The sequence below is a fragment of the Panicum virgatum genome, chromosome 2N, assembly GCF_016808335.1.
Source record: "Panicum virgatum strain AP13 chromosome 2N, P.virgatum_v5, whole genome shotgun sequence".
NCBI lineage: Eukaryota > Viridiplantae > Streptophyta > Magnoliopsida > Poales > Poaceae > Panicum > Panicum virgatum.
In genome coordinates this window covers 3,751,056-3,775,427 of record NC_053146.1, presented here as the reverse complement: position 1 = coordinate 3,775,427, position 24,372 = coordinate 3,751,056, and the positions used below count along the sequence as shown (strand labels likewise).

The 24,372-nt window shown below is 46.9% G+C and overlaps 2 protein-coding genes across 2 annotated transcripts; both read right to left on the bottom strand.

The window, feature by feature from the left end:
- Positions 1–1,212: 1,212 nt before the first annotated feature.
- LOC120659333 (photosystem I reaction center subunit psaK, chloroplastic-like) lies at positions 1,213–1,919 on the bottom strand. The gene is made up of 2 exons (XM_039937429.1): positions 1,649–1,919; positions 1,213–1,558 (listed from the first exon to the last, which is right to left on the bottom strand). The coding sequence occupies exons 1-2, from the start codon at positions 1,817–1,819 to the stop codon at positions 1,316–1,318; spliced, it is 414 nt and encodes a 137-aa protein (XP_039793363.1). The 5' UTR covers positions 1,820–1,919; the 3' UTR covers positions 1,213–1,315.
- Positions 1,920–2,577: 658 nt separating this feature from the next.
- LOC120659332 (187-kDa microtubule-associated protein AIR9-like) lies at positions 2,578–23,985 on the bottom strand. Its single transcript, XM_039937428.1, has 38 exons — positions 23,795–23,985; positions 22,262–23,015; positions 22,104–22,169; positions 21,827–21,892; positions 21,636–21,707; positions 21,488–21,553; positions 21,335–21,397; positions 21,165–21,230; positions 15,025–15,124; positions 14,526–14,627; positions 13,868–14,091; positions 13,145–13,259; positions 12,692–12,812; positions 12,395–12,570; positions 11,627–11,759; positions 10,477–10,577; positions 10,324–10,371; positions 10,036–10,220; positions 9,793–9,910; positions 8,962–9,089; positions 8,693–8,861; positions 8,168–8,286; positions 7,248–7,416; positions 7,021–7,105; positions 6,875–6,948; positions 6,651–6,770; positions 6,203–6,389; positions 5,995–6,116; positions 5,704–5,911; positions 5,445–5,518; positions 5,160–5,298; positions 4,902–5,083; positions 4,194–4,349; positions 3,898–4,029; positions 3,731–3,789; positions 3,424–3,456; positions 3,209–3,340; positions 2,578–3,110 (listed from the first exon to the last, which is right to left on the bottom strand). Exons 2-38 carry the CDS (start codon positions 22,922–22,924, stop codon positions 2,934–2,936), a joined length of 4,950 nt encoding a protein of 1,649 aa, XP_039793362.1. The 5' UTR covers positions 22,925–23,015; positions 23,795–23,985; the 3' UTR covers positions 2,578–2,933.
- Positions 23,986–24,372: the final 387 nt, after the last annotated feature.

Below are 24,372 nucleotides of genomic sequence, written 5' to 3'. Positions count from 1 at the left end.
ACTTTTTAATTGCATATGGTGGAAAAGCGCAATTTTTAGTAAATAAATGCAGTTAAAATATAATTCAAAGCATTTATAACTTGTGGAAAGTAAATAGATATAATAAATTGATTACAAGTGCAACGAAAATAAATAAATATTTAAACATAAAGCATTAAATAAATAAACTTTAAATTATTAAACAGTAAAGAAATAAAGCTTAAATGTTAAAACATTAGAAGATACAAAGCTTTAGGTTCTCTTTGGCACGGCTTCGCCTGGAGGGGCTTCAGCTCCGTGCTACAGTACAGATACTGTGCGGCACTGTGCTAAACTCTAACTTCCATCCGATGGCCACGAACCGATCCGAGGCCGGTGAGAACTCTAACTTCCGGCCTCACTCTGCCTGTTCGCCGCCGCCTCATGCGACGCCGTCGCCAGCCACCCCGCTGCAGGCTCACGGCCGCGCCCGCCAGCACCGCCGCAGCCGCTCGGGTCGGCAACGGGCGGAGGCGCGGGTCGCCGGGCGTGCCGCGGTAGCTCATATGTAATGGCCGTTGAGCATCTCATACGCCTCGCGGGCATAGTTCACTTGTCCTTTTTCCTTGGGTCATGATTTTCAGTGCAAGGTGGGCACAAAAGCTGCGTTTCTTCGTTTGTTTTTCAGTCCTTCGATGGCCAGCGAGTTCCTCCGATCCTCAAATAAGCGTGAATTTTGCGTTCATTTTTTTTAAATTTTGCTTTCTCGTGTTTTTGACGACGATGGCTAATGATTCATCATGACCTTGTGCATGACACCGGTGCTGCGGATTGACAGTGTCCAGATATGAAATTCTGCTTCTGCATAAGGGCTGTTTTTTCTTTTGGTTTCTCATAGCCTTTGTTTGCCTTGGTGTTAACTGTTGAGATTGAGATATATTTCTGGGGATGGCAGCGAGGAGGGTGATGATAATCGTACTGACGCCCAGTCATACTGTCCGTGTCGATGGCGGATTGTTATGGTGACTTATCAATCCAACTCTGACTCCTCGATTGCCTTCTCATTTCTGATTTTCGTGACCTATTTGCGTTGTAAATATGTTCGTTGTTTGGATAGCATCTTTTCTACAGTGCTACATTCTCTTTGGTTGGATAGCTCAGTCGGAAGAAACTTCGAACTGTTTTGTTAAAAAAAAAATCTGTAAACTCGCACCGATCGAAAGAATGTAAAGAACGTACTGAACCTGATAACTCTGGGGGGCAAAAGAAGCAACAAGCTATGTCCATTGAAACGAAACGAGATGCATGGTTACATGGGCACCGGCCGGCGGCGAGAGAGACAAGGCAGACAATGGACCTAGCCGATGATCTGGTCGAGCGCGCCGGTGTTCTTGAGCCCGAGCACGATGCCGACGCCGATGATGTGGCCGACGGCGCCGCAGGCCAGCGTGTCGGCGAGCGTGAACCCGGCGGGGTCGCCGGTCTGCAGGCCGGAATCGCGGGACTCCAGCTTCAGCCCCGCCGTCGCCTTCCGGTTCGCCGACGGCGCCAGCCCGAACCGCCCCGCGACCAGCATCAGCGTCGTCGACAGCACCATGATCTGCCACCATCACCAACCAAGCTTTACCGCTGCGCGCCGGCGGATTGGAAGCGAAGGCTAGCTCAGGACTGAATGGTTGGTCGTTGGTACCTGGTTGGTGGCCGAGCCGATGTAGTCGCACCGGATGCCCTGCGCCCGCTTCCTGCCGGCCCTCGCCGGCGACAGCGCCGCCACGGACCGGGGCGAGGCGTAGCCACGCAGGCCGTGGAACTGCGGCACGGCGGCGGACATGGACGCGGCGGCGGAGAGCTGGGAGGCCATGGCGACGTCTGTGCTGCTCTGGTCTGTCCCGTGTGGTACTTCAGGCGCGGCGGTTGTGGAGTGTGCGTGTCTTAAAGCTTGGACACGGGTGATGGGTGATGGGAGCCACAGGGGCAGCTTGTGGCCTGCAGCGGCCACTCGTGGATAGGTTCCGGATCCTCGGCGCTGACGTGCCGTGCCCTGGTTAGAGTAGCGGAGCTGCCACGTGGGATTAGATAAGATACTGCTCTCGCAATGCAGGTGCTGAGACCTGCGATGTTAATCGTCAACAAACTTGGTGAACATACTATCTATGTGGGGAAAGGAAAACAGAAGGAATTGATGGAACACCAATTATAATTACTCTATTAGCTTAGCGGCCGGTGCTAATTTGTTAGAAGAGAAAAATACTGTTGGGTTGGCTAGTGCTGATTTGATGTGAAAAAAAGTACTGTTGGCTGACAAACCAAACAAACAAGAGTGAATAAAAGTATAATGTCTCATTTGCCATTTCCGTCTACAGAAAAATAAACCTGGCTTTAGTAGGTAATTCTGTATTAAACAAAGTGTACAGCATCGCATTGGCTGGCCCGAATTCGCGTGACGGATGTTTTTTTTTCCTATGAACAGATTTTACATTCGCAGAGTAACACTTATGCAAATACAGCTTCGTAGAGTACCACTGCCCGTGCAGGAGTAAAAAAAATGTGTGCAGGCATTCTAAACACCATTCGCCCAACAAGTTTCATGTGTACACATGCAAAGCCGGCGACCACGACAAAAAAAAAACTACCCCCATCAACATGCTTACCGTCGAAATGACAGTTGACAAGCACAACCTGTGCATAAATACAGCACCAAGCAACACCACTCTCACTCACTCTGACACTCTTATGTACATTTCATGACTAGTCAGAGGAGCAACCAGCTGATGCTGCTCCTGATTTGATAAATCAACCAGCAAAAACATGTAACGCAACACGCACAGCCATCCCACACGGCCACACAATCCGCCACGCTTCAAATCCTACTAAATACACGCACTCTAACCGGTAATTGTAATACAAAACGACATTCCTAGTACTACTTGGTTTTACACTGTCAGGTGTTTCAGGTAGGTATCCCTATTCCTTCATCATGCCTCGATCTTGAGAAGCGTGTTGAGGGAGGTGCTGTTGAACTTCTGGGCGAGGCCTCTGATCGTGAGGATGATGACGTCCCGCATGTGCCGCGTCTGCACCATCAGGTCGACTTCGTTCTCACCATCGACGACGATCTTGAAGCGGTGCTGATCATTGCGATACAGCTCAACCTGCAAGATTCAATTAATTTTTACCATCATCTCTACATATAAAACTCGACAAAATTTATACCTGTAATAGATTCATATTAGTCACTTGAAGCACTCACATGGAAAGGAGGAGCATATGTTCCTCGTACTTCAGTAGTGGGGAATGATGTCTTGGATCCAGGTTTTACTACTTTAATCCTCTTTCGGTTGACTTCCAAAACTCTACGCTCCAAATGTCCCATTACTTGCACCTGTTGTGTTTGCAAAATGGAATTGTTAGTTGTTAGGAATAATTGAAGTCCAGGGTGCGCATGCAGAATATGGCATGGCGTACCTTTTTGGGTGTTCGGTCCTTGTCACACAGAACCTGTTCAGGCAGAAACAAATAATAAATTACATTGAAGATAACTGTCTGATAGGTACAGAATTGTTGCGGAAATAGCACAAATTGGGCAGTATTAGGCTTGAAATTATTGCTTTTCAAGGAAATGGCCGCTCTGCTGTGGAGTTTATCAGCACTAGGTTTTAGAGGGGAAATAGCTGACTAAAAAACGCTCATTCTCAACAGCAGTGCATATAGCTCACTATGATGGCTCTAAAATACCAGCAAATAACACCATTATAAATTAAATCAGTGCCACCTCAAATTTAACTGAACCATCGTCCAGCTTCTGTTTCACTTCCTTGTAAATTTCAGGTTCTGCATAAGATGACAGCAGTAGTACTTAGTGCTTACCAGATAAAATTGCAGGAATCAACAATAAATGAACATGAATAGGAAACGGCTTTGTAGGTGATTTGACTGTACCAACTGCAATCGGCTCTGTTGAAACTGAAATAGGTTGTCCCTCAAATCCATCCTCTCTCACTGGTGTATAAATTGCAACAAGTCTATACCCAACATCATCAACATTAGCTTCATACATTCTTCCAATTTCGCCTGGACAAGAAGTTGGTTCAGTTGTATCAACTTCAAAGTACATGGATATTGCATACAAGGACCAAAACTTGGGCAAACATTCATGCACAATAAAAGTTAAATATTACAATACAGTTAAAGTGTACACACATCCCTAGCATTATAGATTTACAGCAAAATCATACCAGGTATAGAGATGAGATCAGGACTTCCGACCATCGATCTGAGCCATTGTATTTTACTCTTGCCTTCTTTGCCTCCGCTGTAGGTACCCCGAACAGCATATAGGTTAGTGTGAAAACCTCTTCCTTCAATCTCCAGTTTTTCAATTTTAGGCCTTCCTATTAAAACCAAATATCAAACTGTTTAATGATAATGCATATTCCATCATTCTTTTATAAAACGTAGTGACAAACACTGCAATCAATGTAATTTGACTTTCAAGAAAGAGTTCAACGTTGCATCGACGCTTAGCCAAGAATGTTTCCTTTAGTGTGCAGTACGCTCAAATTCATCAAGAAATACAACAGAAGCATGTGTACGCTGAACCAACAAAAAAATTGAAGTTCAAAACAAAGTGCCAGAGTAACTAGAACTTCGGTGAAGATGACAGGACCTACAAATATTGGATTAACAAAAATACAACGCATCCCAAACCCCAATTCAAGGATGCAGTTGTATCAGCCTAGAACAGATCCTATTTGGAGTCAGTCATACTTCTTTAAAATCCAAAATTCCAAATCATACTGGTCTAGAAAAATAACTTTCATAAATTGTAAAATGCTTCACAAAGGTAGAATCATTGCTCATTACAGAAATAGTTTTTCATGCGTTGTAAAATGCAAGCCATTTTGGTATTAAGAAAAACGAGGTATAGGTGGAAAACAAAAGACCTGGCAGAATAGGAGCAGTCACAGCAGATACCAGCTCACTAGATCGTCCAAATACATCAGTAACAAAGCATTCGCACTTCAGGCAATGACCAATATCCTCAAAGCGTACTTTGTATGAGCGAGAGCACTGGGTTGCCAATGGTTCAAAAGGCTGACTCTCTCCCGATCCACTGGAAACAAACCTACATCCAGAGATCCACAGTAAGTGCTACATACACATTAAGCAAAGTAAGGGAGGGAGAGAGATTTGCTTCTTACCATTGATATTTCATCTCGTTCTTATAGATATTCCATATATGTTGTTGGATCTCACTGCTTGGAATTTGTTCAATAACAGTTAGTGTTTCTCTCTCAACCTGATTTCCCTTGAAAACAAGTGTCTCGATTTTGAGTGGTTCTGAAAGGAAATTGATAAGGAACACATGTGGTTACACAAAACTGCAAAGATGTGGGACGGCCCAGGGCCAAAGTTATGTTGGGGTATAGAGCTGTAAGCATAGTGGGGGTCACATAAAGCAACATCCAATAGGTTCAGAGACTTGCCTGGCAAAATTACATCAGATGGTTCAGACAGCTTTTCTTCACCAGTTATCCCATCTGAGCGAACAGGAGTATATCTGCCAAATCACAAAATCGCTTACTAAGTCATCCTGTTAGAATGTTCTACTGTTTTAGATAGTATTCATTGTATTAAACCAATGCATATATTGAGTTTTATCTTACTCCTAAGGAATATGGCAATGCAACTGAGTCATATAACAAGTGTGTAAATACAATAGCAACATAGACTAGAGTAGTTTACCCAAACAATAGGCGGCAGCTATAATCTGCATCAGTCACTTCATATGTGACTGAATAAGAACCATCTATATGAATTCTGGTTCCATCACTAGATTCCCTGTACCACCTATACAAGCTTGATCCCTCATATCCACCATAATAGATGCCTAGTCCACAATATACGTCTGAATTTTTCTGCTCCAAGTGAACATCCGAAACAGACGGAAAAGCTGCATGTATTATGAAGAGTTAGGATCTGGAGGCAGTGCAAAAAATACAGAAAATGTCAAGCAGGAACATATCAAGGGCCAACCTGCCATGGCTGGGTCATCAGTGATAGCCATCACCGGGTCACCAGTCTTTCCATCATATCGTGTAGGAACCCAATAAAGAACCAGGTAGGAACCAACATCATCCAAGGAAACCTTGTATTTTCTGTGTACAAAATCCATCAAGGGATTACTTCCTTATGTGAATCATCCTACACTAACAAATTTGATACAGGAAGTAAAAGAACGCACAAGGTTTCTCCAACAACTTCTGAAGATGCAGCGATCAGATCAAATTCCAAGTTATCAGGTTTCTCTTTGTTTCGAAACCATGTATACTTTCCAGTGCCTTCCTTGCCACCAAAGTAGGTTTTGATGGGAGAAATTTCATTGTCCTCGAAACACTCAGGTAGAATAAGATTGACACCCTTGGGCTCCCCTGCATGAAAGGATGTGTTAACATATAGTCAATACATAGACTAGTAGGATATTGTTCCAAATTGCTTTTATCTTATATTCTTATCATGTATGTACACAGCATAGAATTTGTATCTCTGTATCACAAAAAATGGTTGCTCATGCCACAATCTTGTGGTAATCCTACCCCCAAAGCAAAAAATAAGCCTTCTGTGGCAAACAGTACAAAGTTACAAGCCATGTTTTACAACTACAATAAGGCAATTTGTGAAAAAACACGAACCAGGTAAGATGGTATCCGAAATAACACTCCTAGGTGATCCCTGTAATCCATCTTCTCGTACAGGTGTATATACCAGTTCGATCCGGCAATCGACGTCAACTAGATCAAGATCTAGACATTCTATTTTGAGAAAACAATTAACTGTTAGTTCTGCACAGAGAAAAGGATAGAAAATATTGGAGTCGTGTGTGATAGCATATGTCCTAAGAAGACTATGAACTGACCATCAGCAGTCAACTTTTCCTTGCGACCATCACCATGTAGTCTGAACCATTCTTGGATGCAAGTTCTCCTCAAACTAGAATAAGAATAAAGATTTTAGCAATTATATAATATTAATGATAACCTGGAACACCAGTGTATATCTCACCCTCCAGTATACTCAGCATGGAAGGTCAAACGACCACCTTCAACCATAGAGCCAGCTAGTTCAAGGGATTGGCATGTTGGTGGCCCTGTAAATAAGTAAATTACACAAAGATGTGAAGAGTTCGTTTACTTGGTGTAAGTCACCCATGCGAGTGCACGTGTGCACAAGGAACACAGTAGAGAAAAATGTATATTTTCCAAATATGTAATAGTTGTCAACTTATCTACCTGGTATAATAGGACCAATCATTTCTGTCGACACCAAAGAACCATGAACTCCATCATTTCTAACAGGCTTGCACAAGACAAATATGTAGAAGCCAATGTCATCACATTTGAAGGTATACGATGAACTTGTTGCACCTTCAATTTCTTTCTCAGTTCCATCAGAACTTGCCTACAACAAAACAACAAAGCTTTCAGTCCAAAGTACCCTAAGAGTTGAAACCTAGGAAGAATTTATATGGAGGATGTAATTGGTCAACGTATAATCTGGTTATTAGTAATTACATACATTACTATTAGATGTATATAAAGAAGGGCGGGCCTGGTGCAGCGGTAGAGCCTACCGTCTATAACCGGAAGGTCCCGGGTTCGAGCCTCAGCCTCTGCACATTTGTGTGGATAAGGCTTGGGTCTTAAAGACAACCCTTCCCCAGACCCCGCACAGTGCGGGAAGCCTACGGCACTAGGTACGCCCTTTTTTTTACTATTAGATGTATATAGCTGTATTTGACTTGTATAAGTCTTGTAACTGACTTTACTTGTACTCCAAGCCTATACGGCCTATATATACAAGAGGTCACCACCCTCCTTGGGTGTGTGGTGTTTACCCTAATCATACCTCTCTACATGGTATCACGAGTACGGGCCCTGTCCCTGCCCTGCCGTGCGCACCCCCCCCCCCCTCCCTTCTGCTGCCCTAGCCGCCGTCCAGGGGACTCCCCCCATCGGCGCCACCCCTACCCTGCGCCCTAACCCTAGGGCGCCTCCCCTCCTTCCCTGCGCCCTACCTTGGGCGCCAACCACACCACTGCCGGCACCCCCCCCCCCCTTCCCTGGGCTGTGCCCTCCCCTCCTCAACAGATCCAATCTGTTGATGTCCAGAGTCACCAGCGGAAAAGTAGCACTTAATAAGAATAGCCTACCAATATCCAGCGGAACATTGTGTCCCCTTCTTCTCCTCCCCAATATCTTTTGCTGGCAACCATAGTTTTTCCTTCAATGGCCTCACCAGTTACTTCAAGAGAAAGTAATGTTGGCATTCCTGTCAGCAGCGCAAAGATATTGAAACAAAGTTGTTATGTATGAAGAATTTTTGTTCAAGCATAGGTGTCAAGAACATATCGCAACAGCAACCAAGGAAAGACATATGGATTCATATGTACAAAAAGAACAGCTGAAGTTTTTTCTTGAACACAAAAAAGAGCTGAAGTAAGCAGGAAACTGCAAAGGAATTTAACAATGTACAATCATTCTTCTATTTCTTTTATTTTTCACACCTTTGAGTTCTATTTCATAGAGAAACCAGGTTCATTCAGTAGTTAGTTTCTAAATATGCATCACCTGTCATCCAGGCCAAGGAAGCAAATAAAGAGATAGCTTTCACGACATAGAATGATGTCTTCCATTTCAAAGAAATTGTTCAAGCCAGATATAGAGAGCAGAAGCACCTGGAGTAACTCTGTCCTTTCCCATGAATGCTCTTGCCTCACCAACAATACCATCATCCCTCATAGGTGTGCATTTGAAAGAAACAAACTTTCCAATAGCTTCCTTTGAAACACGGTACTGTAGCAAACCAGAAGCCTCCGAAGCTGGAGTGCCTTCATCATCTTCAGTCTGTCAAATTTTATATCAGTGAAGCAAAGTGGCTAAAGAACAAGCACTGCTGCTCAGCACTGAATAGAAACCAAGAAAATACAGTAAATATGTAACATACCTCATGAAGATGCCAACTATATAAACTCTTTCCTTCATGTCCTCCAATATACCCATAAGATGCCGTTAATATCTGACCCTCACAGAATTCACCAGTCACTGTTAAGAAGTTCAGACTTGGTGGCAGTGCTGCAAGAAGGAAAGGGAATGATGCTGTTTAATGATAGAAATGGCAGCACGATTGGCAAAACCACAAGTTTGTGCTTCCCCAAATGATGGTTTAATAGCTACAATGATATGGCTAGATGCGTGACATAGCAAGCCCAGCAGCAGAGAGACAAACCAACTCGCCCTCCTAGGAGGCTCTGAGTTACAAAAGGATTACAAGTCACTCCTACAGAAAAAGGATTGCAGATTATTTGATCTATCTTCAAAGATTCACTTATCCTATATATTCCAAAACATGAATGTTAAGTCTTGATTTAATTTCAGTTCAAACGGTGCTACAGCAATATCCAAGGAAAATTTACTGGCACCTTAATTTATGGAAATACTCCAGTAGAAGAATAAGCACTATCATTTCTCCCATACTAGGTCATTCAGAATTCAGATAAAAATAATCCCAATAGTTGCCATTGAGTGTGGACAGATAATGGACCGGTCAGAACTACGCATGGCCATCAAATACGAACATAGTACGCATAATTGCCAGAATGAACACTCAAACAAAGCATTTTAGCACAAATAAGCCAGTGAGTGTGGGAAGATAGTGGACAAATGGGAAGAAGTACGAATGGCCATGACATGTGAACATAATAAACATAATTGCCAGAATGGACACTAAATAGAAGCCTTTTAGGAAAAATGGTAAGGTTGACTGATATGCACTTACTTTCCACAACACTATCTGATATAGCATAGGCTGGTTCACCGATTTCACCATCAGGTGCCACAGGTGTAAACTTTACAACAATATAATATCCAACAGCACCGAGAGGAATTCGGAATGTCTAATGTAGAATCGAAAGAAGGTTGCAATCAGTTCTATCACATTAAACATAATAAAACAAACAAAAGTGACTAGATTTTTGAGCAGTGCATCAATGATAGCAGTAGAGAACAAAGCTGATCTTACCTTAGAAACTTTTGATGTACTAAGGGCTTCAAGCTCATGTTCATTCTTAAATTCAGAGGAAGATGCCTTGTACCATTGAACCCTGCTGGACCCTTCAGTTCCACCTGTAACAGTAGCACTAGCAGATACCTTGCTTCCTTCCCTTGCTTCCCCAACAATCTTTAAATTGAAGACTTTTGGAGGGGCTGACCAAATGACGAGCATAAAGCAATTGCACATATATTCAGTCTTATCCCAAAAGGAAAAAAATGTCAGAACTGGCACAAATGTCAAACATTACATTAGTACCTTTCTTAACTACATCTGTTACCGTGCAAGCAGATTCACCTTCTTGGCCTGGAGAAGTAATCACTAATCAGTATATGTCAGTGCAAAATAATTTTGTGCGAACAAGCAGTAGACATGTTACAGCTAATGCCTGCCACTGCCAGTTCAACAGACCTTCAAGGTTGACAGGGGTATATACAAATTTGAGGTGCCTGCCCACGTCATCCTTGGTAAGTGTATACTCCATGCTGTCTGACAGCACAAGAAGAAAATCACTGCATACAAACAAATAATTGCCCATTAGCACAAAATATGGGTCCACAATCATTCGACTTAGCTATATGGATTACTTATAGTTAGAGCGCCCCACCTAGCCAACCCGACCATAAAACCCAGGTGTTATAGTGGGAGGGGTGGGGGCCTTTATCCTTGGTCCAACATTCCCCCTACGGCGTGCGAGCCCGGCGTAGCCCGCAGCAGGTCTCAGCACACGAGAGACGCAGGGGAAATCGCGCAGCGGAAATGCGTGGCCGGGAGGGATCGAACCCAGGACCTCGGCTCTGATACCAAGTTAGAGCGCCCCACCTAGCCAACCCGACCATAAAACCCAGGTGTTATAGTGGGAGGGGTGGGGGCCTTTATCCTTGGTCCAACACTTATGATTTTACAATTGTGTTCATCCAGTTCTCTGGCAGTTCAGATTACATGACATGTTATTTACATGGTGTCCAGTCCACTTGTACACATGATGTTTTTTTTTTTTGTTTCCCCTGTTTTGTTTACAAATCAGTATTCAGCAGACCCAAAGTTGACTTTAGTTGTCCGATGTTGCTCCTTAAAAGCGTATAGATAAAAAGGTTCAGTCCACAGATACTGCTTGCTATGTCTACTAATCTATTTGGACAACTCCAACAATAGGTGCAGCAAGTAATCATTTCTAGTGAAATCATAAGAATTGTTTCTTTCAATCATGAAGCTGAGTTGGTTTTGGCAGCACAAAAGTCTCAAAAGGGCATATCTCTATCCAAGTATTAAGATGCGCTGTTTGTTCAAGTGTTCTTAGTTGTTAACTTGTAATTGTTCAATCATTACAGATTTTTCAAGTGTAATGTAAATATAGGAAATACTTCATTGTGTAAGCAGGATCAATGCTCCAAGAAGCATGGAAACGTGTGCTATCAATGGCCCACAACAGATTATCCTTGTATATCATAAAATGCCAGTGATTTTAAGAATTCTAATGCTTGCTGGAGATGAAAATTCTAGCCAACACATAAGTTTTTCCTCTATTCAATACTTTGAGATGACAAGTAGTGGCACATACCCATTTTCCTTCTCTCTATACCACTGGAGTTTGCTTAGTCCCTCTCGGCCACCAAAGTATTTTCCCTTTCCTATTATAACATTATCTTCAACAATATCTCCCAGAACATGTACATTGCTGACTGATGGTGTTGCTGAAACAAAGTCATAGACAAACAGCTATAAACATAAGAAAGGATATAAACGTTGGTAACAGTTCCCTACAGGCTTATGAACAGCTTTCTTGAACTTGCAAACTGAGAATGACATGAGTACCCATATAAAAAATGATATTAAATATCGAAACAAGCAAACAGTTCTATAAAGAAATGAAGATTTGATAACTATAACCAGATGCCACTTTTCAACTGCCAATGCTCAATGCTGCAAATGTACATATATTATTGAAAACATACTTTCTAGAGACTTTCCTAGGAAAAAGGAGGAACTTCTTCCATCAGCAGGATTTCAGGAAATATATCACGTGAAACAATTTCCTGAACCTTGAACTTATTTCTTTCGGGTTTCATCTCTAGCCTACCCCAACTTGCTTGGGAAAAAAGGCTATGTTGTTGTTGTTGTTTGTATATCACGTGAAACAATTTAAGCAACCCATTACTTTTGGCTTAAATTAAAATGCATTGCTACCCTTTTACAAATGGAGGAGAAGCTTTTGAGCCAACCAAATATGTAACATACATGTTAGTTTAATAGAGGGGAAATTCTAGAAAACTAAAAGACTACAAGAGTATCGAAAACATAGGACAATTGCAGGGCCAAAGTACTATACCAGCCTTTACAAAATCTGTCATTGTACATTGCGGCTCCCCCTTGACACCTTCATCTGTAACAGGGGTGTACATAAATACCAAACTTGAATTGATATCATCGACTGTCAGCTGATATTCCATCCCCTCCGCTCCATCAATTACTACAGCACTGCCGTTCCACCTTCGCCTTAACCAACTAGACTCAAAAGAGGATTAACAAATCAGTTTTCTTAGACATGAAATTTTTAGAATTGATTGAGCACATTTAGATTGTTCATTTAGCCAAGATAGATACAGAGTAAATAGGGTAAACAAACCTTGCAACACCTTTTCCCGGTGTCCCACCACACCAGGCAATTTCAGGAACTCCAGTTAGTATGTTTCCTTCCACTAGTTCACCGCTGACTGTCAAATTGATGACCTTTGGACATCCAGTACCTGGTAAACACAAATTGATTAAGGAACATATAGCCGCACATAACAATTTTGATTCAAAGTGATTAGGTGCATTGATTATACTAAGTGATCCGATAGCAGCAGCCAACAGGACAGCAAAACAATTACCACCCATAAGAATGCCAAATCACCTCCCTAACAAGAACCCAAAATATTGTAGGACAGCAATGAACTTTCTGAGTACTTCTACTGAAAGGGTTTCATAATTTTACACTATATATACAACTCTACATGCAAACTTGGCCTCTATAGAACAACTAGCCTGAAAATTCTGGCTTAACAAATACTGCTTATAAAATGAGTCTTTAATGTACCTGGAGAAACAGGTAAAGATATAGCAAAAATGGCCGGAAATTCAGCGCCATTCAGTATTGGGGTGCATTCAACTTTCAAACATCTTCCAACATCCTCGTGCTTCGGCCAGTACACCTGATGTTTACATATAGCAAGGGTTTAGAGCTGGCAAAAAGGTTGCATAACAACAAAATGGTGCAACAATGATGACAGGGACTTAGAATTTGCAGATGATGGCATGTACAAGTTAATTTGCAGATGACGGCAGTATCATGTACAAGTTTTTGTATTTGTTAAGACCAAAATGACATTAAACGAGATAAGATGCATACTTGATGCTGAAGATTTTATAAGATATTAATGTGGTCTCAATTTCATGTCATAGGATTTATGGTCTGAATCCTTTGTCCAAATAACATATAAATATATAATACTAATAATCAATACAGTTAGGCATTTCTGGTGAACAAGGGATCAAACGACAGAAGTCGCCTTACTGCTTGGCCAATTGACCTTAACCATTGCAGCAAATACTCGCAATAACAAGGTTATTTTTGTCATTTTAACCCCACTCAATCGATGCTGATCAAAATAGAGGAAGCAGACTGGAATTGTGATGGATTCAACCATAAATCAAATAGAAACCATAAGTATTCCTTAGAGACTAGAGGAGGCATGGATGACAGTACAAAAGTCCAAAGCATGTTTTTGTCTTATGCAGATCACTTAAAGGAGTATCATACCTCGCTCAATGCTTCAGGAATAGGTGCAAAATCAGTTGGTGTTTTGCCACCCAGAAACCATTGGTATTTGAGGACTAGCTCACCCTCACTACCAAGATTTGTGAAGCTAAAATGGCAATGGCATGGATCCTCTTCAAATGGATGGTCAACGTAAGCTTTATTCACAATGTAATCTTGAGGCAACTTATTCTTCCATTGGTCAACTAGGAAGGAAAATGTTGAATCTGTCCAGGCAACATAATTTTGCACTTAGAACTCTCAATTAAACATAGAAACTAGGTAGACATATATTTACAACCTTAGTCCATTCAATGACTTCAAGATTTGTCATGCAACAATCTGTTTTGATTCATGATGATGCGAAAAAAAAAAAGTAAAGGAATACAATGGCCAGTAACTTTTCAAGAAGAAAAACCATGAAGTATGCATGCTAATCTCTATATGGACATGAGGTTCTTATCTCACAACACAATTGTCTTTATGCATTGAGGAAAAAAAACTGGTTAACTACTCCCTTCCCCAAACCATTTGTGTTAGAATGAAGACGGTTCTAACCGAAACACAGTTTTGAAGTAATGAAATAGCGGGATCAGCCTTGAGCTCTTGATGATAAAAATAAAATGTCAGCAAAGAGTCTTTGTTCTTCAGTAAATCATACCAGCAGCAAGTTCAGGGGAGCAAAATTCCCAGCCATCGCGAATGCAGATAGCTGTATGAGCAGGATATTGCTTCGATACCTCTGCCTCATTGGGATTCAGATCTGCATCAGATGTCCACTTCAGAAATATGAAATGTATAGAAGTAATTAGATATGGCATTCAAGATGCACACAGACAACTTAGGGCATGCCCCTAGTAGAACATGTAGTATAATAGCAATTTTGTCGATAGCTGGGGCTTTATAGTAGACATTACTGATGCCATGCTCATGGACATGCAGATGGGCCATTGAAATTGTCTTTTCTCACCTTTTCCAAAAAATCATAACAATAATGTGCAACCTTTCTTATGCAAACAACTATCTGGATATATCCTCACTAGTACCAATCTAAATGGATTATGTGCATAATGGCCCAAAGCTGTTAGGGCATTAAGATGAATATTTCTCACTACGAAATCAGACAATCAAGCAAACAGTGACAAGATGTATGGACATACCTCGGTCATTGAACTTTTTCAAAGTAGGACCTATAAGCAGAATAGAAGCAGCTTCCAAGTGTGGCATCTCAAGCAGTGGATTCTCCTCAAGGCGTAAATGCTGCAGTCAGTTCAACATCCAAGATGAGCATGCTGTACCAGACTAACATCTAGGCATATCAATATTAGTGATTCAACCACATAATTCTTATACAGAAAATTATGACTCGAAGTGTTTGAACCCCATAAAGACTGGTAGCTTGTGTTCATGGATAATTTGAGTTGTCCCTTTCATGCATATAAGTTGTCCATAACATCATATTTCAAGAACAACAGAGTCACTGTCCAGTTTAATCAGTGGAATACCTAATATTCATGTTCAAAATTCCATGCAGTGTTAGCAACAATAGTAAGCTTCAGTCTTCATGTGTCACCTTACTACATAACACGTGGATAAATAGCCTGTGGTTAAAGGCCAGAATCAAAGAGATTTTTACATTTGTGTAAGGGTGGGGCAAGGGTTCGGGGGGTTTCTCGGCCTACGTGAGAGGTCTTCTCTTATTCAATGCTCGGGGGTTTCTTCCCCCTGCAGGCTGAGTTTCTTTTATAAAAACATAAGGATGTAAATGGTTCACGGTGAAAGCAGTATGGCTCGGAAAGATTGATTGATTAGGATGGGAGGCATGAGTTTCATATATATAGGCAAGGACGACCTAGGGTTTATAGAAACACCCAACAACCAGGAGATCCTTGCCTAATCAGACGCATACCTATCCTAATACCACCAGGGCCGGCGCATGGTGTACAGGCCCATGCGGCCAGACGAGACTAGAGCCCATGAGTACAAAACCCCTTGCTAACACGCCCCCGCAGTCTGATCGTCAGTGGATCGAACGTTCAGACTGGACCTGAATTCCGTGAAGACAGAAGACGGCAGTCCCTTGGTGAAGATGTCGGCGTACTGTGAAGACGTAGGAACGTGGAGCACGCGAAGATCACCAACTGCAACACGCTCCCGCACAAAGTGAAGATCGATCTCGATGTGCTTGGTACGTTGATGCTGAACTGGGTTGGAGGTCATGTAGACTGCGCTGATATTGTCACAATACACCAATGTGGCACGGCGCAGGGGAGAATGTAATTCACTGAGAAGCTGGCGCAGCCAGGAAGCCTCGGCAACAGCATTGGCGACGGCGCGATATTCTGCCTCGGCACTGGAGCGAGAAACCGTGTTTTGACGCTTGGACGACCAGGAGATAAGATTATCCCCGAGGAACACTGCATAGCCTGAGGTAGACTTGCGAGTGTCCGGGCAGCCGGCCCAGTCAGCATCAGAATACACCACCAGATCCTCCTGTTGACAAGGACGCAGAACCAGCCCCAAGTGTAGGGTACCTCGAACGTAGCGAAGAATGCGCTTCAGCGCAGCCAAGTGAGTTTCCCGAGGATCATGCATATGGAGACAGACCTGCTGAACCGCATACGCAATGTCGGGGCGAGTGAACGTCAGGTACTGCAGTGCACCAGCCAGACTCCGAAAATCTGATGGATCCTGAACAGGCGCTCCAGTAGCGGCAGACGTCTTCGGATTGGTGTCGACGGGGGTGGAACAAGGCTTGCACTGTGCCATGCCAGCCCGATCCAAGATGTCCAGCATGTACTGGTGCTGAGACAGAAGCAAGCAGCCATCACGCCGCTGAACACGCATTCCCAGGAAGTGATGTAACTCGCCAAGGTCCTTCATGGAGAACTCATGCTGAAGGGCAGAGATGGTGCGCTGGAGCACAGCCGTAGATGAAGCCGTGAGAACAATATCATCCACGTACAGAAGCAGGTAGATGGTGTCGCCGCCACGGTGGTACACAAACAGCGAGGTGTCGGTCTTGGCGTTGACGAAGCCAAGAGAAACCAGGTAGGAGGCGAAGCGACTGTACCATGCCCGAGGCGCCTGCTTGAGACCGTAGAGGGACTTGTTGAGGCGGCAAACAAAGTCCGGATGTGCGGAGTCCTCAAACCCGACAGGCTGGGAAGCGTAGACGGTCTCGGTCAAGGTGCCGTGGAGGAAGGCGTTCTTCACATCGAGTTGGTGAACAGCCCACCCACGGGACAGTGCAATCGAGAGCACTGTACGGACCGTGGCGGGCTTCACCACCGGGCTGAAGGTCTCGTCGAAGTCAATGCCCGGACGCTGAGTAAAGCCACGAAGCACCCATCGTACCTTGTAACGCTCGAGAGTTCCATCAGCATGGAACTTGTGCTTGTAAATCCACTTGCCGGAGACGATGTTCACACGAGGTGGGCGCGGTACGAGTTCCCAGGTGTTGTTCTCCAGAAGGGCCGAGTGTTCCGCTTCCATAGCAACCCGCCAATTGGGATCGGCGAGGGCGCTGCGGAACGTCCGAGGAACTGGAGACAGGGGCGCCGCCTGGTATGCAGACGGGAAGCGAAGCCCGGACTTGGCGCGAGTCTTCATCCCATGGTCGTTGACGACCGGAGGGACGGGAACAGCACCCTTGGGGAGGGCCGGTGCGCTGGTCGGCGCAGGAACCACCGTAGAGGCGCGGCGTGAGTAGACGTGAAGTGGGGCCGCGCGTGGCGCAGGTGTCGAGGATGGCGCCGCGTATGGCGCGGGCGAAGACGGGGCTGCGCGTGGCGCGGAGGATGTCGTCGAAGTCGGGGCCGCGCGTGGCGCTGGCGCGGAGGATGTCGTCGAAGTCGGAGCCGCGCGTGGCGCGGGTGAGGACGGTGCCGTGCGTGGTGCTGGCGCAGGCGACGCCGCGCGTGGCACGACCTGAGCGGCGGGCGGCGATCCAGTCCCCAGCTGAAGGAAAGGACCTGCGCCAGCAGTGGTGCTGGGCGCAGGAACGACGCGGGCCGGCGCGCAAGGGGCGACGGGAAGACCTGCAGGGAACAGAGGTGACGAGCCAATGGGGCTGGGCACCGAGTTAGTGAAATCCTCCAAGAAACCATAGTCCGCTACAGGTTGGGTTTGTTCGGCAAAGGGAAAGGTGAACTCGTCGAAGATGACGTGGCGCGAGATCAAAATCCTGTTGGACTGAAGATCAAGGCAACGGTATCCCTTGTGGTGATCGGAATACCCCAGAAAAACACAACGGGATGAGCGTGGTGCAAGTTTGTGGGGGGCTGTAGCGGAGAGGTTAGGTTAGGGTAGCAAAGACAACCGAAGACGCGCAAATGGGCATATGATGGGTCGGTGCCGAGAAGGGCATGGTGAGGGGTGCCGAAGTGCAGCGTCTTGGTAGGGAGGATGTTGAACAGGAGGGTCGCTGTATGCAGCGCTTCGACCCAGTAGGACGGTTTAAGCGAGGCCTGGATTAACAAGGAGCGAATCACATTGTTAATAGAACGAATGGTGCGCTCGGCTTTACCGTTCTGCGGGGATGTATAAGGACAGGACATCCGGAGGTGAATGCCGTGGGTGAGGAAGAACGTGCGGGCGCTGGAATTGTCGAATTCGCGGCCGTTGTCGCACTGAACTGCCTTGATCGTGTCGCCGAACTGAGTTTTCACATAAGCGAAAAAGTGAGACAGTGTAGAGAAAGTGTCAGATTTGAGCCGCAGGGGAAACGTCCAAAGATAGTGTGAATAATCGTCAAGAACGACCAAATAGTATTTAAAACCCGAGACACTAGCAACAGGTGATGTCCAGAGGTCACAATGTATGAGGTCGAACTTATGTGAAGCACGAGACGAAGACACACGAACGGAAGACGCACATGCCGGCCTAACTGACATGCATGACACAGCGAGGAGCTAGTAGTTCTAGTACACCCAGGAAGCGCTAGCTTGGAGAGAGCCTCGTGACCAGGGTGCCCGAGGCGTCGATGCCAAAGCGTCGGCGTGGAGACGGCGACAAGAGACTGAGCTGCAGGGAGCTGGAGAGGATACAACGGCCCGGAGCTATTGCACCTGATGATCACGTTCCTGGACTTGAGATCCTTCACAGAACAGCCAGAGGGGTCAAATTCAACTGAACAATTATTATCAATGGTAAACTGGCGAACAGAAATAAGGTTCTTGATGAGTTTAGGTGAAACAAGAACATTATTAAGATGTAAAGGCCCAGGAAAGTGGGCGCCGCCAGAGGAAGTGACAGGAATAAGAGAACCGTCACCGACAATAATTGAAGCAGGAAGAGATGACGTAGGGTAGCTGGTATGTGAAAGAGTATGAGGATCGGGAGTCATATGCGAGGAGGCACCTGTGTCGAAGAACCACTCATTATTTTGCGGCTGGTTCAGCGTCATAGTGCTGAACGTGGAGGCGAGTGATTGTTGATCCCACGACGGCGTGCCGGAGAGGGGACTGTACTGGGTCTGCGGAGGAGTGGCAGCCCAGGTGGCGTCCTGGGGAACCTGGGCCGCGGGGTAGCCAAAGAAACCCGGTGGCAGCCCAAGTGGAGCGAAGGTCGGCTGGGCCACGAAGGCTTGCAGCGGCCCAGGGCGCACGGGTTGCTGAGGCGCCACGGGAGGCCGCGGGCCGGGATACATTTGTATCGTCCCGGCCCACGGATTATACAGCGAAGGCCAGGGAGCCCCGCCGGGCGTTCCGCTAGCGCCAGGTCCGCCGGTGCCGGAGGAGCTGCCGCCGTTGGCGGCGCTGGTACCGGTTGGAGGGGTGGTCTTCTGCTGGGCGCGGCCCCCGCGCCTGCCGCGGCCGCCCTTCTTCTCCTTGGAGGGCTTGCCGGAGCCCGCGCCCCCGGAGCTCGAGCCCCCGCCAGAGGGTGTCCGCGGTGCGCCGCCGGAGGAGGAAGTAGAGCCGCTCGCGTGCTGGCCAGCGGTCGAGGCGACGAGTGCGGTGGACGAGGTGGAGGAGCGATTCGCGAGGTTGAGCTCCTCCATGAGGAGGTCCGCGCACACGTCGTCGAAGGTGGGGAAGGGCCGAGCGCGCCGGAGATGCAGGCCGAGGGCGGTGTAGCGGTCGTTGAGGCCGCGGATCACGTTCAGGACGAGAGTCCTGTCGGTGACATGTTCGCCCAGATCCCGTAGCTTGGCCACCATCTGCTTGAACGTCCTGTAGTAATCGGCGATGGAGAGGTCACCTTGCACGAACTGCCGGAATTGGGCGTCGAGGTACAGGACCCGTGTCTCCCGGTTGCCGAGAAACTGGGTCTCGAGGGCAAGCCAGGCGGTACGGGCAGTGGTGTCGCGCTCCATGGCGGTGTCGGCAAGGTCGTTGGAGACGGTGCCGTAGATCCAAGACTTGACTACGCAATCCATGCGTGTCCAGTCCGGGAAAACGCACGCCGGCGGGTCACGGAGGACGTGATCCTCCAAGGAGAACTTGCCGGCAGTGAGGAGGAACTGATCACGCCACCGCGCGTAGTTCCCGGCGTTGAGGTCGAGGAGGATGGGGATGAGGCTGCGGATGTTTTGGACGGCCACCGCCTGAGCATGGAGATTCAAGACGGTGGCGGCCTCGTGCATCAGCATGGCCTGGTGGAGATCGGAGCCGTGGACGACCTTGGCGTCCTTGGCGTCCGCGTCGTCCTCGGCTTTATCATCGGAGGAGGGGGCGTCGGCGACGGCGCGCGCGTCGGCCGCGCGCTTGAGGGCGTCGCGGGCACGGGTGGCAGCGGCGTCGCGTTCCTTGGAGGCGGCGGCGGCTTCGAGCTCAGCGGCCTGGGCGAGTTCCAGGGCGGTGGCGCGTGCGGCTGCGCGTTCCTCGGCGCGATCAGCGCGTCGCTGTTCCTCAGCAGCGAGGTGATCGGCGTCGGGGGAGCCATCGACGGCGTCTTGGGGTGGGATGGTTCCGGCCATCTGGGTGGACGCAACAACGGCGGGAGGCCGGTGCGGAGCGCAGCCAAGGGACGGCGCGCTAGGGCAGCGGAAAGGGAATCGGGGTAAGGACCCGGACTCGTGATACCATGAAAGCAGTATGGCTCGGAAAGATTGATTGATTAGGATGGGAGGCATGAGTTACATATATATAGGCAAGGACGACCTAGGGTTTATAGAAACACCCAACAACCAGGAGATCCTTGCCTAATCAGACGCATACCTATCCTAATACCACCAGGGCCGGCGCATGGTGTACAGGCCCATGCGGCCAAACGAGACTAGAGCCCATGAGTACAAAACCCCTTGCTAACACACGGGTCATGACTACAGAGACTCAAATAGTCAAATATGAAAACATACCTCCAGAGAAGGCAGATGTGGAAATCCCTTCAAAGTTGATATTTTGTTTCTGCTAGCCGCTAACACCTATATGAAGAGAAACACAAGTTAATGCCATCACAAAAGATTCTGATATGCTGAGGAAAAAAGAAAAGAGAGATAGAGAATTGAAAAACAATTAGCATACTCACTTGAAGTCGAGGCTGATGAGCCATACAGAGTGACTTTAGCCTGTTTTGAGCAACAGAAAGGAACTGATGGAGCAAGAGAGATAAGCAGAAGACGTTAAATGTCAAAGTAAGTAAAGATTAACTGTTAGGATCAAGTCGGCAATAGTGGCATACCTCCAAGTTAGGAAGTTCAGGAAGGCTAGCAAGTGAAGTTATTTGATTTCCAGCAAGATAAAGTTGCTACATGGTATAGTATACAAAAAAAGTTAGGTGCATGTGAGCCATCTATAATCTCAATCAATATGGCGGGGATAGCACAAACCTGAAGGACAAAGCAATTCCTGAGAGGCTCGAAACCTGGGAGCTTAAAATCATTAAAGCTCAAATCAAGAACCTGCAAGTGTTACAACAGACATAAGCTAGTAGCCCAGAATCAGACAAGTGATTAGCCTATGTATGGCATGGCACATGGTGGGAAAACCCGAAAACAATAAAATTAAGCTCAAGGAATACCTTTACCCCCTTGAGAATCTCAATGCCCTCCAAACTCGATAAAAGGTTGTCTCTCAGATACACAAACTAGAAACAAAAAAAAACGTTGGTCAGCAGAAGTTCCTGCTATTTCATGGACATAACTAATGCAGGTTGTCTTCTTAATGCATACTTCATAGAATGCTACTTGGAAGCTTGCATAAAATCAGCACATAAAGACTGTTCATATTTTACCAAAGAACAGAAAGCAGAGAGAACAAGGAACTAGAAGAGAAGACAGGAAGCTGGATAAGCTTACCTCAAGAGCTGGTGATAATCTCAACTGCTTCAGACTACGAACCCTATGACCTCTTGAATCCAGTCTCTACAGTAAGGGAAAAGGTGTTGAACAGACCAAACCACCAAATCATGCTGTTATCTGGACTGTTTAAAAAAATGCAGAAGAACAGCACTAACCACTTCATCACTAGCCTTCAAATCCACTTGTGGCAGCATCATGAACCTTGAATCACGGCTATCTGCAGTTGAGCTCTTCCTCCGACTAGGCACAGATGATGATGTCAGAGAACCTGATTTCTTTGTGGCAGTGCTTGTAACGGAACGTGGTGATTGCAGAGAAGCGTTGGATGCCACCCTCCTCGTGCTGACACTGCTGCCACTGGAGCTCTCTGTCTTTGACTGGACCTTCTTCAGTGTTGAAGTTGGGGATGTCTTAACAGCAGGTTTCTTCACCGAATCTGTTGCTGCCCTCTCAGTCAATGATGATTTCTTTTCCACTGCCGGCTTTGAGCTGACAGTGGTGGTGGACGCCGGCTTTCTCTTTTTTGCCCCATCCGACAGCGTAGGACTAGCCTTCTTAGCAGCAACTGAACTCCCATTGTCCTGTTGCTTCCCAACCGTTCCTGTGCTGCTTCTTCTCTGCACTGAACTGGCATTCGCCGATGAAGTAGACTTCATCATGGAAGACCGGGAAGCGGCCACCTCCACTGAGGATGCACCATCAGCCCGCTTTTTGATTGATGAGGCAGTCCCCAACGCGAACCTACCAGTGGGTGCCACTGGCCGTGGCTTCACTGGTTTAGCATCCGCCGCCTTTGAGGCCTCTGATGGAGTTTCCATTCCCCTCCAACAACAATGGAAACCTCAGCAGATCCACCCAAATGCGTCCTAGTGAAGCCCAGAATCTCTCAATGATAGAAGCATATGTGACCTGATTGCCAAAAAAAATAAGGGAACACCTGAGTTAGTGACATAAAGATGATTTTTTTAAGGGTGATGGAGATGAATTATTGCCCGTCCACCCAACAATCATGCAACAACCACAAACTTCCAGCAATCAAACAGTTGTCTGTAACATGAACCTGCCAACGGAATTGTCAACACATCAACGCCTCGATGAAGTTATTGCCGATTGGACGGAACGATGGAACCGTGCAAGCACGATGTCAGTGGCCATGGGCCCGTACAGAAATATCTTCAGAACATTAAAGCTTACCAGAAATAAGCACAAAATCAGTCTGTACAGGGAGGGAGAGAGTCAGAGAGAGAAACAACAGTGGAGTGACCGCAAGCTTTGGTCGGAATTCAAAATCGAAACCAAACGAAACTTCGGCGCGGCGATTGAAATCCCAAACCAAACGAACTCGAGAGGCGTCAAGTACAAGCTCAAACCACTCCCCCAAAAATCGAGTCCCGGCGGCTCTAAGACCCTAGCCCGCCAACCGGCCGCATAAACCTCGCCGGCATTCCGCGGGAGTGGAACCGGGAAATCCCCGACGGAACCAGCCCACCACCACGGCGAGACCCAAACCCGGAGAAATCCCGCGGAACCGGCGCCGCAGTCCCGCCGGGCACCAGTCGCTCGGGAAACGCCGCGGCAAACCCAACCAGGAACGAAAACATGGGAAATTCAGGAGGGGGGGGGGGGGCGAGAGAGTAACAGACAGCTAGCACGGCGACCACGGGTGGGGATCTTTCTCGGGGACTCACCTCTCCGGAACCCGGTGCCGGCGGAGGATCCCAGCTCCGGCCGGCCTCGCCGCCTCCGCGAGCGGCAATGCGGATTGCGGCCGCCGAGAGAGCGGGAGGGGGGGGGGAGCAGAGGCAGAGTGGGGGAGCCTGGCGGACAGACAGGAGCGGGCGGGGAGGAAAGGGGAAACGAAACGCACGGGGCGGTGAAGCATCCGAGGGGCAAAGGGTGTGAACGCTAATATCTAGATAGTACAGGGGGTTTTCCGCATAAACGCGAAAAGAGGTCCCGCCCCCGCTTTCGCGGTTTGATTTGGGCCCGCGGCCGCCCGGTCAGGCACGGCGCCACGGCGGGGCGGCCGTCCACGTCTTCGACGGCGACAAGGCTGGGCTGCCATCCGTGTCAACGCGGCTGTCAGTGGCTGCCCTGCTTAGGGGATCACAGGATAAGTTTACCGTGTGTTTGGTTGGAGAGCGGAGCGAGCCGGAGCGGGTTCAATCCATTCCCACGAGCGTTTGGTTTGGGGCTGAGTAGGGATAGGTTCAATCCAGACGGAATATTCTCACAGTATGCGGGTTGGCTCCATCCGCCATATTTC

Coding starts and splice junctions, on each gene's coding strand:
- LOC120659332 (XM_039937428.1), bottom strand. CDS start 22,924: ATGGAAACTCCATCAGAGGCCTCAAAGGCGGCGGATGCTAAACCAGTG. Junction 12,813..13,144: donor ATCTTTACCTGTTTCTCCAG/GTACATTAAAGA, acceptor TGTGTTTACCAG/GTACTGGATGTCCAAAGGTC. Junction 12,571..12,691: donor CCGGGAAAAGGTGTTGCAAG/GTTTGTTTACCC, acceptor TTTTGAGTCTAG/TTGGTTAAGGCGAAGGTGGA.
- LOC120659333 (XM_039937429.1), bottom strand. CDS start 1,819: ATGGCCTCCCAGCTCTCCGCCGCCGCGTCCATGTCCGCCGCCGTGCCG. Junction 1,559..1,648: donor TCGGCTCGGCCACCAACCAG/GTACCAACGACC, acceptor TGATGGTGGCAG/ATCATGGTGCTGTCGACGAC.